The 13,189-nt window shown below is 44.7% G+C and overlaps 1 protein-coding gene across 7 annotated transcripts in view; it reads right to left on the reverse strand.

Annotated features, from left to right (window-relative positions):
- hspg2 (heparan sulfate proteoglycan 2) overlaps positions 1–13,189 on the reverse strand; it is a 556,383-nt gene that overhangs the window by 292,615 nt on the left and 250,579 nt on the right. For all 7 annotated transcript variants that reach the window (XM_069919165.1, XM_069919159.1, XM_069919161.1 and 4 more), the window contains 4 exons: positions 12,094–12,212; positions 5,023–5,134; positions 4,771–4,881; positions 1,248–1,375 (listed from right to left, as the gene is read on the reverse strand). In XM_069919165.1, the coding sequence (XP_069775266.1) occupies positions 1,248–1,375; positions 4,771–4,881; positions 5,023–5,134; positions 12,094–12,212 (470 nt within the window). The remainder of the gene's footprint in view (positions 1–1,247; positions 1,376–4,770; positions 4,882–5,022; positions 5,135–12,093; positions 12,213–13,189) is intronic.

Consider the following 13,189-nt stretch of genomic DNA (forward strand, 5'->3'; position numbering starts at 1 on the left):
GGTGGGGCTTGCTGGAGCACAGCTAGTGGCCACTGCAGATTGTTTTGGCAATCTTGCCCCTGTGGGCTGGCAGCTGTGATGCCACCATTGCTGTAAGATTGGGCTTCCATATAACATGGGATTCAATGCATACAGGGTTTCATGTTGCTGGTGGTTTTATAGGGAAACCATTATGTGGGAGGGGCAGGGTGCTTGTTTGGTGGGGCGGGGGGGATCCACCTGCACTGAACTTCAATGCGTGTGCGATGTATTTCTCAATACACCCCCATGGCCCCCTCGCGGCCTTATAAGTGAGTATATCTATGACCTGCAATGCACCAATATGCTGGAGAAACACAGCACGTCACGCAACATCTGGAAAGAGGAAAACCAATGTGTTGGACCCAGGCCTTTCGCCAGGTAAAGGTTTCTCCAGCATGTCGGCGTATTGCATTCGATCCCGGCATCTGCAGACTTTTTTTTTAAACTCTAAAATATAGAGTTTAACTCCATTTGCCTCGTGTCCATTGCCAAACCTTTATTGTTCTCTAATCATCTCTCTCTGGTCACCTCCCACCTCATCTTCCTGACTATTCCAGTAAAATCTCTGTTATAGCTGCAATAATTTTCATCTTTGTCTCTATCTCATTTGATCAGCCGATGCGATGTGGTGAACAACTGTGCACACCTGTGCGAGTTCTCTGGGTAAAGTCACATTGCAGTCACACCTCTCCAATACAACCAGAATACAGAGCAGGGAGGACCATCTGGCCCAAGCCTGACCGCCCCTCAGTGTGACCAGGGCAGATCAGCACAAACCTCAGCTCCACACAGATTCCATTATTCAATCTAAGAAAGATTTAGCAACCTCTTCCAAATATCTGGTCTTTACAAGCCCCTGGGTAAAGAACTCCAGCCAGACACTGTCTCAACAAGAAATTACAACATACCTCAGTTTTAAATGACCAACTTTTCCTGTATTGATACAAAATAGTCCCTTACCTAGAGGGGTCATTAAAAAGTACATCCTTTGGAAAGAAAGCAAGTTATGATTAAGTACCACCATTTGCAGAAAATGGGTTAGTTAGTTGCAGGGGGAAACTCTTAGATACGTTATGTAAGCCGAGAGGGAGAGAATCACACATAATGCTCGATTCCAGACTCCAAGATGCTGCATCTTGGCTCATGTGGATTGTGTAATTGAGAATTAATTCTGGAACCTGAATGAAGCAATATTGATATTAAATGTCAAAAGGCTAGACACTCACTGGTTTGAGGGGCTGGTTCCAGGGCAGGGGCAAGGTCGACAGTCACCTGGTTTGCCAATTCTGGCATTCCCATAGAAACCTGGTCGGCACTGCTCACACCTCTGGCCTTGGGTGTTGTGTTGACATCCCTGCAGTTACATGAACCAGAAACACATACTTCAATCACAGGTTGAAAACATAATATTCAGGGAGATGGCCATTCTGACACAAGGACTCGGGCCTGAAACATTAACTGTTTAAATTGTTTCACAGACACTGCCTGAGCTTTTAGCATTTTCAGATTTTATTTCAGATTTCCAGCATTGAGGTTATTTTAATTTTCAATTACGTTAAGATTATTAATTTTGGCACATAAGAATAAATTTTAAATTAAATTTAAAAGTTAGACTTAGACGTACAGCACAGTAACAGGCCCTTCGATCCCACGAGCCCATGCCATCCAAAATACCCCAATTAACCTATGACCACTATACGATTTGAAGGGTCGGATGAAATCAGAGGATCCCGAGGAAACCCACACAGACACGGGGTGAAGGTACAAACTCCTTACAGACATCGACAGGTTCGATCCCTGGTCGCTGGCGCTGTAACTGCATTGTGCTAACCGCTGCATTAACTGAACTGCCACAACTTCCTCTTTGCTCTCAAATTCACCTGGACCATTTCTGACATCCTTTTATGTATCTCTGTCTCCGTATCAGGGGATAAACTATCCACTGATATAAGCCCCCTGACTCCCACAGCAGCCTTGACTGCACCTTTTCCTCTTTTCTCTCTTGCTAAAATGCCATCCCTTTCTCCTGGCTTCTCTGTCTCTCCCACATTATCTAAACAGGAGGCTCTCCATTCTAGGACATGCTTCTTTTTCACTGGATGGGGCTTCCTCTCCACTGAGGTGGCCATTCTCACATTTCCTCTGTTCCTTGGACATGATCACCCAACCCCTCCCTCCAAACAGAAGAGGGATAAACCCTATTACCCTTTATCATTTCTGCTGGCTGCAAGGGGACCCCACCAGTCGCTACATCTTCCCCTACCCACTGTCTGCAGAGGCCACTTCCTCTGTGACTCCCTGATCTGCTCACCTATCTCTGGGTATATGGCACTGACCTCTCTGTCCATCCTTGGCCTTCTGCACTCCCAGAATGCGGCCAAATGCACACTAGAGAAAGAGCACCAGCTCTATAAAACTCTGATGAGACAACACTTGGAGTATTGCGTTCAGTCCTGGTCTCCTCATTACAGGAAGGATGTGGAGGCTTTAGAGAGGGGGCAGAGATTTACCAGGATGTTGCCTGGATTGGAAAATGCATCTTATGAAGCAAGGTTAACAGATGAAGGATGAAAGGAAGTGTAATGGAGGTGTACAAGGGCTGAGAAAAAGTGGGCAGCCAGCACCATTTTCCTGGAGCAACGATAGGAAATACCAGGGGAAATCTGTTAAGATGAGGGGAGACATCAGGGGTGTAAGCTTTTTACACAGAGAGTTGTGGGTGTGTACTGATGACTGGTCCCGCATCCTGGCTCCTCCCCCTAGATAACCCTGGTTTCCCACCTAAACCCAGAACCCCTCTGAAGCCTGTTCAGGAACCCTACCTGCGATGTAAGCTAATAAAAGCATTTGTTCTCCCTCCAGTCGAATTTGAGCTTTTATCTATGCTACAGGGTGCCTGGGATGCATTGTCAAAGGAGGTGGTGGAGGCTGGTAAAATAGGGACATTAAAAAGACCGAGTTAGGCACGTGGATGCAATAAAAATAGAGGGTTATGGGTGTGATGTAGGGAAGGATTAGATTACAGAGGTCCGCACATGGTCATGGGCTGAAGGGACTGTGTGGCAATTATTCTTTCTGTTTTATTCGTAGCCCTGATCTTCCACCTGGAGAGGTCTCCAGCTCAATGTTATCAACATTGAATTTTCCCACTTCAGGTCACTTTCATTTTAACATTACGGTAACAGGCCTTTTCAGCCCACGAGCCCGTAATGCCCAATTACACACAATTGAGCTGCACTTCCGGCACGTTTTGAAGGGTGAGAAAAAACCAGAGACCCCGGAAGAAACTCATGCAGACATGGGGAGAATGTACAAACTCCTTACAGACTTCACCGGATTCGAAGCCAGATCGCTGGTGCTGTAATAGCGCTGCTACGGTAAACGTGCCTCCATCACTCTCACCTCCTCTGTTCCACTTTCTCTCTCCTCCCGATCCATCAGTGACCATCCCATTTTTGTTTCCTTTCCCATACCCCCCATCACCCAGTCTCACCCCTTCCCTTCCTGGCTCTATCCACCTGCACATTTCACCTCCCAGATCCCCTCCTCCATCTCCTTCTGTCGACCTTTCGCCTCCCACAAAATGGTTGCCCATAATCGCCTTCCCAACTAATCAGATTCCAGCTGCAGTCAACAGCTGTCTCCATCTTCACACTCCCCTCCCACCAACAGGCTGCTACCCATTTGTAGTTCTAGCATTCTCACTGCTCTGCCTGCCATCCTTCACCTCTCCTTAGCCCAGCCTCGTCTCACCCTTCCCCACACTTCTTTACACTGATAATCTTCTTTCTCCACTTCCAGGCCTGAAACAAGGTTTTGACCTGAAACAGCCACAATTTCTTTCTCCCCACAGTTGTTGTTGAACCTGCTGAGTTCCTCCAGCAGTTTGATTGTTTTTGCTGAAGACGTCACCATCTCTTATGGCTCTGACATGATTGTATTTTCTCTTTAAACTATGGAGTACTGAAGGACAGAGAGACTTTCCCTGAAAGTGGTGACACAGGTGGTGGAGAATGTGCTTGTCACATCTGACATTAACTATAATCTGAAATAAAAATAAAATATGAACCAAGTTGGAGTATGTAACATGAAAGAGCAATAGAGCTATTAAATTCAACCAACTCAGGACAGCACGGTTTGTGTAGGGGTTAGCACACCGCCTTTACAGCGCCAGTGATTGGGACTGGGGTTCGAATCCCGCACTGTCTTCAAGGAGTTTGTATAATCTCCCTGTGGGTTTTCCCTGGGGGTTCCGGTTTCCTCCAACCATTCACAAAATGTACCGGGGGTGTAAATTGAGCGGCAAGGACTCGTGAGCCAAAATGGCCTGTGACTGTCCTGTATGTCAAAATTAAATTTAAAACATTAAATACTTTCAAATTAACTCTCAGAAAAAAAAAAGGCTTTGTGCCAGGGCTGGTAATTGTTGGAGCCCATTTAAAAGATTGTATTCATTTATTGGTCAGCGTCCAACCAATGTGCATGTATGTGTATAGTCAATTTATTAACGGTCTGGAATTCAGAAGGGATGCTCCTGTCTTCTTGCACTGAGCCAGACACTGAAATTTCAAACAATGGAAGAAAATTAACAGATCACTATTTCCATTAAATCTGCTGCCTTTTCTTCCTCCTGGGGTAGAGACCCGTCACATATCAAGCAGAGAAAGACATCATGGCAATAGCGGAACACTGACAATTCTCCAATTTCGAACATATAACAGATGAGAGGATTGTTTCATGAAGATGTACCAGGCATTCTCCACTTTCCACATGACAGTCCGAGTGACCATGACATTCACAGGGTTCACATGTTCCCAGGTAAAGTCCACTTCTGCTGCGTGTGTAGCCAAAATCACATTCCTGCACACAAGAAAGACAAATTTTATCAATGATTAAATTATGCTTTTACAATTTTCGCAATGTTGTCATTGGTGTGGGTGTGGAACACAATGGTTTGCCAGGAGTCATGAAAAGCACGAAACAAATGCACGTGTTTTGTACCTGGCAGGAAGTTCCCTTGTAACCTTCTGGGCAGATGCATTCCTCAACCTCAACTGCTTGTTCTTGCCCAGTGGGGTGTGAGACGGCGAAATCCATACGGATCTGGGAAATCCTGTGAATGGACAACAGCAGTTAATCCCCAGGGGTCACTTTCTTATTCCAAGCTTCACGGGCAGAATTTCCATCCACAATGAAATAGAATATTATAGTATAGTACAGGACCTTTGGCCCTCAATGTTGTGCCGACCCATATATTCCTTAAAAAATATACTAAACTCTCCCTATCCCAAAATCTATTTTCTTCCATCCATGTGTCTGTCTCAGAGCCTCTTAAATGTCTCTAATGTTTCAGCCTCCACCACCACCCTTATTCCAGGCCCCCACTACTCTCTCTGTAAAAATACACCCCTGATGCCTCACCTAAACATCCCTCCCTTTACTTTGTACAAACTGTATGCCCTCTGGTGCTTGTTATCCCTGGCCTGGGAAAAAGGTGCTGGATGTCCACCCTGACTATGCCTCTCATAATCTTGTAGACTCTATTAAGATAGATCGCTATGAAGTCTCTGTAGAGCTCGTCGAAAGAGTCAAAGACTTGTTGATCCAAACCAAGGCTTTTATTAGCAAAAGACAGGAGCTCTTCACAGGTGGCCGACCAGTCTGGAATGATCCGACCTGGCTAGGGACACAACCTTTTAAGGCCCAGACAGTAGACGTGGCTTAGCTCTCAGCCAATCGCTAGATACTGTAACTATATACACTATATACATTGGTGATAGATCTGTACTATCACAGTCTCCTCTCATCCTTCTACTCTCCAAAAAGAAAAGTCCAAGCTCTGTTAGCCTTGCCTCATAAGACTTATTTTCCAATCCAGGTAAATCTACTCTGCACCCTCTTCATAGCCTCCACATTTTTCCTATAATGTGACCAGAACTGAACACAATATTCCGAGATTTGAGGAGTTGAAACGTGATCTCTCAACTCCTGAACTCAATCCCTCTATTAATGAAGCCCAGCATCCTATAGGCCTTCTTAACTATTCTATCAACCTTGTGCTGTTTTCTCACATTGAAAACATCCAAGAATCTAAAACTACAGGGGCCCACAGCAGCTCCCCACCGGGGAGAAAAGTCTGAACTCCTTCCTTTCAGTATTGGGACCGTTACTATTTGTCATATCTATTAATGACCTGGATGGTAGGGTGGTAAATTGGATTAGTAAGTATGTGGATGATACGAAGAAAGGTGGAGCAGTAGATAGTCAAGAAGGGTTTCACAGCTTGCAGAGGATTTAGGCTGGTTAGAAGAGTGGGCTGAAAGATGGCAGATGAAGTTTCATGCAAATAAATGTGATGTGTTACATTTTGGTAGGGCTAATCAAAATAGGATATACATGGTGAATGGTGGGGCATTGAAGAATGCAGTTGTACAGAGGGATCTACAAATAATGGTACATAGTTCCCTGAAGATGAAGTCACATGTGGATAGGGTGGTGAAAAAAGCTTATGGTACGTTGGCCTTTATAAATAAGAGCATTGAGTCTAGGAGCTGGGATGTTATGTTAAAATTGTACAAGACATTGGTGAGGACAATTGGGTCTTGATGTAGCAAAGGTAAAAATACATAACTGACGTTTAGGGCTTGAGCCCTTCATCAAAGTATGAGAAAATGAAAGTGAGCATCAGAATGAAAAAGTGGGAAGGGTAAGGGGGTTCACAGGGCAGGAGATGATAGGTGGTGAAGGGAGGGAGGAAACAGCAGCACTGGAGGTGGGGGGGGTGGAAAGGCATGGCTGTGAAGGTGAAAGAACTGCAAAGGTAGGAAATGGGGGCTGGGGAAGAAAAGGCAGCAGATTTAATGGAAAGCAGCAAAGTCAATGTTCATGCCATCTGGATGGAGGGGGCCCAGACAGAAAATAAGGTGTTGTTCCTCCAATCTGCAGGTGGTCAGGGTGCGACAGTACATAAGGCCATAGACAGAGATGTGAGCGTGGGAGTGTGACCCAGAATGCCGTGGTTGTGAATGGAGTGGAGGTGCTGTGCGAAGTGATCTCCCAAAGATGTAATGGGTGGGGAGGGAATAGATGCACGAGGGTATCGCGGAGGGAGCAGTCCCTAAGGAAGGCCAAGAGAGGAGAAGCACATCTCTGGCACTATCCCCAGTGCCCGTAGGAGGTGCAACACGAGCACACACCTCCTCCCTCACCACGGTCTGGGGCCCCAAACAGGCCTTTCACACGAAGCAACACATGTACATCCAAAGGACTTATTTACTGCATCTGGTGCACCCTTTGTGACATGCGGTACAGAGACCGGTCGCAGACTGGGAGATCGTTTCACTCAGCGCCTCCACTTGTTCCACTCTGTTCGCAACCACAGCGACCTCCCAGTGGTCATCCACTTCAATTCCGGGTCACACTCCCGCACTCACATGTCTGTCCATAGCCTTATGTATTGTCCCACCCTGACCACCCGCAGACTGGAGGAACAACACCTTATAATTCAGCTGTGCGCCCTCCAGCCAGATGGCATGAACATTTTGACTTCACTGCTTTCCATTAAACCTGCTTCCTTTTCCACCCTTCCTTCTCAGTGCTGCTGTCCTCTCCCTCCCTTCTCTACCTATCATCTGCTACCCTGCCAATAATTTTCCTCCTCCCAATCTTTTATTCTGAAGTTCGCTGACACATCAGTTATTTATGTCTGCCTTTGCTACATAAAGGTCACCGTATGACCTGCTGAGTCTCTCCAGCGTTGTGTGTGTTTTACTTCAACCACGGTGTCCACAGAATTCCAATAAATTGGAGAAAGTGCAGAGAAGATTTACGAGAATGTTGCCAGGGTTACAGGGTCTATGTTATGGGGAAAGGTTAAATAAGTTAGGTCTTTATTCTTTGGAAGGTTGAAATGGGATTATATTGAGATCTTTTAAATTATTAGGGATGTAGAGAGTTGATGTGGGGAGGCTTTTTCCTTTAAGAAAGGGGGAGATACAAACGAGAGGACAGGAGTTGAGAGTTAGGGGCCAAAAGTTTGGAGACACATGAGGGGGGACCTCTTTACTCAGAGTGATAGGTGTATGAAACGAGCTTCCAGACCAAGTGATGGAGGCATGCTCGATATTAGCATTTCAGGCGAAGTTGGATAAGTACATGGAAGGGAAAGGAATGGAGGGTTACAGATTGAGTGTAGGTAAGTGGGGTTAGATGCGAGAAAGTTTTCGGCATGGACTAGAGGGGCCCAGTTAGCCTGTTTCTGTGCTGTAATTGTTATATGGTTATTGAACACCCCACATCCCGACCAGAATTCAGGAGACAAATCACAGCCTTGATCCAAGGTGGAGAAGCTCTCCCAGGAAAAGGGAGAAGGACAGAGACTGAACACAGAGATGAACAATAGCAGTGAAATTTTCAGAATAAATTTGAGGACAAAAAGCCTAATATTTGCCTTTCATTGTTCAAGCTGGTTTTCTTACTTATACCATGTTTTAAATATTATGAGAACAGCTCTAATCAGTACAAACCAATACCCAACACGAGGCCAAATAGAGTCATGGTAATGCCACATGGAAACAGGCCCTTCTGCCCAACTATAGGGGCAGCATGGTTGGTGTAGTGGTTAATGCAACACTGTTATAGTGCCAATGATCCGGACTGGGGTTCAAATCCAGCGCTGTCTGAAAGGATTTTGTATGTTCTCCCTGTGTCTACATTGATTACCTTCGATGGCTCCTGTTTGCACCCACCATTCAAAATGTACCGAAGGTTGTAGGTCAACTGGTTGTAATTGGGCGGCATGGGCTCGTGGGCCGAAATGGCCCGTTACCGTCCTGTATGTCTAAATTTAAATTTGTCCATAGCAACCAAGTTGTTTGTGCCATTTTTCTGCTTTCGACCACATCCCTCTTTCTTATCCATCTACCGAACCAAATGGCTTTCAAACATTGAAATTGCACCCATATCTACCACTTCCTCTGACACCGTGTTCCACACATGGATCACCATCTGTGGGATAAAGAGGTCACTCAGGTACTCTATCTTTCCCCTTTCACCTTAAACCTGTGGAAATTTGAGTCTTCCTGACCCTGGGAAAAACACTATGACCATTCACCTCACCCATCTCCCTCATGATTTATTGAAATGATTTACCAGGATCGTTGTCTGAAGAGGGCCCACAAAATCACTGAGGATCCCTTTCAACCGCAACACAGTATCTTTCAGCTGCTCCCGTTGGGGAAGAGATACAGGAGTATCCGAGCCAGCACCGCCAGGCTGAGGAACAGCTTCTTCCCACAGGCAGTGAGAAGGCTGAATGACCAAAGGAACTGCTCACACTTACTGACCGAGACTCTCATATTTACAAAACACATTTTATTTATTTCTATTTATGAATACCTGTCCTTCTTGGTTAGTGTAGCAGTTAATTTGTCTTTAAAAATTTAGACGTACAGCATGGTAACAGGCCATTATGGCCCACGAGCCCATGTCATCCAATCATACCCAATTAACTTACAACCCCCGGTATGTTTTTAAACGCTGGAAGAAAACTTGAGCTCCCAGAGGACCCCACACAGACACGGGAGGAACGTACAAACTCCTTACAGACAGTGTGGGATACGAGCCCCTGGTCCTGATTGCTGACACAGCATTGTGTTAACCACTACACCACCCGTGCCAGCCCTACACTAACTGTGCAGGACAAGTATTCATACGTACTGTACAAATAAATAGCACAACACTGTTACAGCACCAGACACTGGGATTGGGATTCGAATCTGGTGCTGTCTGTAAGGACTTTGTGCGCTCCCCCATGTCTGCATGGGTTTCCCTGGGGGCTCCGGTTTCCTCCCACCATTCAAAACGTACTGGCGGTTGTTGGTCAATTGGGTTTAAATTGGGTGGGACGGACTCATGGGTCGAAATGCCCTGTTACCATGCTGTATGTCTAAATCTAAAATATGTATTGTTTGTCCGTATGTGTGTCTGTACGTCTGGTTGTGTCTACATGTTTTACACTGAGGTTGGATGAACACTGTTTCGTCATATAGTACTTGTGCAATCAGATAACAATAGACTTAACATGATTTATATACCTCAGTCTCCTACACTCTGAGAGAAAAAACTCCTTGCATCTTATAGCCTGCACACATTGGAGCAGTGCTGGTTGACTAATTATGGGAAGGAGGTCAGGAAGCAGAGAAGGGCTCAGAGAAGATTCACAGGAATGTTACTGAGGATCTATGGGACAAGATTTTTAAACTGGTGAATACATCTTCTGTATGTGCCCAACATTCATTAATCCAATTCAAAGTGGTGCATTGTGTTCACTCATCCAAAGATAAATTGGCTTGTATTTTTTCTAGTATTAACCCTACTTGTGACAGATGCAAATCTGATATTACTATATTAACACATATTTTTTGGTCTAGTGCATCCTGAAAAAACTATTGAAAAGAAATGTTTAATATCTTTTCAACTATACTCCAGGTGGAGTTACAACCCAATCCAATAACTTCTCTTTTTGGGAGTTTTTCTGAACCTGTTCAAAAGGTTATAGCCTCTCTACATTGATGGCTAGAAGAGCCATCCTATTCAAATGAAAAGACTCTAGTCCTCCAACAGAATTTCAATGGTTTTCTCATCTTATGTCTTGTTTAAGTTTAGGTAAAATTAGATATCATGTATTTGATTCAATGGTGAAACTTGTAGATACACGGTGACCTTTTATGTCTTATATGATGTAAATGTCTCTAATGTGATATTGTATTTTTAGTTTCGCTCCCTTTTCTTCATTGTACTAAATTTATTACAAAAACCAATAAAAATGATTGAAAAAGAAGAATGTTACTGAGCCTGGTGGGCTCGAGTTGTAAGGAGAGACTGGATAGGCTGGGAGTTTTCTATCTGGGACCCAGGAGGTGAAGGGAGACCTTAGGGAGGTTTATAAAATCCAGAGAGGAATGGATAAGGTCAATTGGCATAGTCTGCATCCCAGGGTACCAGAGTCTGAATCTAGTAGATTTAAGTGACCTAAGGGGCACTTTTATCTCACAAGAACTTTGTGGGTATGTGGAAGTGATGGAGGGGAGGACAAATGCAATGGTAAAATACCTAAAATAGGTACATGGATGGGAAAGGTTTGGAGGGATATGGAACAAATTCAAGGAGATGGAACTGGCTAAGGTTGGTGACACGGTCCACAGGAAAAGGTTGGGCCAAAGGGCCTGCTTCTGTGATGTTCAACTCCATGACCCTCGAAAAGATGCTGCCTTATAGCTCCAATGACCTGGGTTCAATCCTGACTTTAGTTGCTCTCTGGGTGTTCCCCCGCTGGGTTCCTCCAAGTGTTATAGTCCATGCCCATGCCCCCCTCCTACCCCAACCAAAACATGGGGGTTGGCAGCTCAGTTGGTTGTTGTTCATCGTCTCTCAGGCAAGTAGCAGAATTTGGGGGGGGGGGGGGTGTATTAATGGAAATATGAGGAGAATAAGAAAGATTAATGGAGGTGTCCAAGCTGAATCGTTAAATATTTCTCTATATATGTTGCAGGTGGCATCACGGCCTGGTATGGAGGTACCAATGGACAGGACAGTAAAAGACTACAAAGTGTTGTGAATTTGGCTGGCACCATCATGGCCACTACAATACAAGAGACTGTCTTAAGAAGGCAGCCTCTCTCCTCAAGAACCCTCACCACCCAGACCCACCCTGCTACCATCAGGAAGGAGGTAAGAAGCCTGAAGACGAACAGCTTCTTCCTGTCTGCCCTCAGATTTCTGAACGGACAATGACCCACAGGCATTTCCTCTTCTTTTGGACTTATTGATTTTTAAAAATGTAATTTATAGCAATTTTGCACCTGGAATGCTGTCACAAAACAATGAACTTCGTGACATGACCATAAAATGATTTTGAATCCGAATTTTCCAGCATTTAATTCAGAATTCTTTTTTTATGTTTTGTTTAGAATAAAACATTTGCATGGATCGAGTGGAAGAATGAGCCAATCTTGGAGCAATTTGCTGGCCTCCAAGTTAAACCATCTATTCAGGGATGCGTGGATGCATTACCTGCTCTCAGTTGCTTCCTCAGAATAACTTGCTCGGATCATGAAGAGATTAATATTGGCCAAGGCCATCAGGAGGTGTTCTCTGGTGGAAGGTTGGCCATCTGCACGGCGCCACTCCGTCTGAAAAATGATGCAGATGACCAGTGAACGACTGAAGTGGCCGGCACATTATGGAAAATACACCAAAATCACATCAAAGGCCAATTTTGTTTTAAAACCTTGATGTGAAAGATTTGCTCGTGATAATGCCCAAACTGCTGAATGTTTAGAGGATTCCTGCCTTCATTTTAGACTTCCAGCTTTCATGTTATTTTGTGTTTACAATCCTGGAACCATAGAACATTGCAGCCCAGCAAATGGGCCCTTCAGTCCTTCTAGTCTGTGCCAAACTATTTTTCTGCCTAGTCCATAGCCCTCCATTGTACCTGTCCAATTATTTCTGGCTTGTTCAAATTGACCCCACTTGTTCCACCCTCTCTGTGTGAAGAAGTTCGCTCTAAACTTTTCCTCTTTCACCCTTAACCCATATCCTCCGGCTCACACCTACCCCCGGTGGAAAATGCCTGCTTGCATTTATTCTGTCTAGCTCCCTCATGATTTTAAGTACCTCTATCAAATATCCCTTCATTTTTCAACATCCAGGGAATAAAGCTGTTTTCTTTAACTCAGTTCCTGAAGTCCCAGCAACATCCTAGTAAATCTTCTCTGATCTCTTTCAATCTTATTGACATCTCTCCTGTAGTTAGACGACCAAAACTGCACACATTACTCCAAATTTGGACTCACCAATGTCTTGTACGGCTTTAAAATAACATCGCCACTCCCATACTCTGATTTATGAAGGCCAATATGCCAAAAGCTCACTTTACAACCCTATCAAGGGTAGCACGGTTGGCCTGGCAGTTAGGTCAATGCCGTTACAGCGCCAGTGATCAGACCAGGGTTCGAATCCCATGCTGTCATAATTTTACCTTTTTCTTTGATTTAAGGTAGGAACCAAAAACTACAAAATCGATGTAACCCTCAGGATAAGCTGCTCAGCTGTTTATTTTTTTTTAATTAGAGTAGGTCAGGTGGGGTTTTTGGAGGATTTTTGA

The sequence above is a fragment of the Narcine bancroftii genome, chromosome 2 (assembly GCF_036971445.1).
Source record: "Narcine bancroftii isolate sNarBan1 chromosome 2, sNarBan1.hap1, whole genome shotgun sequence".
NCBI classification, from domain to species: Eukaryota; Metazoa; Chordata; class Chondrichthyes; order Torpediniformes; family Narcinidae; genus Narcine; species Narcine bancroftii.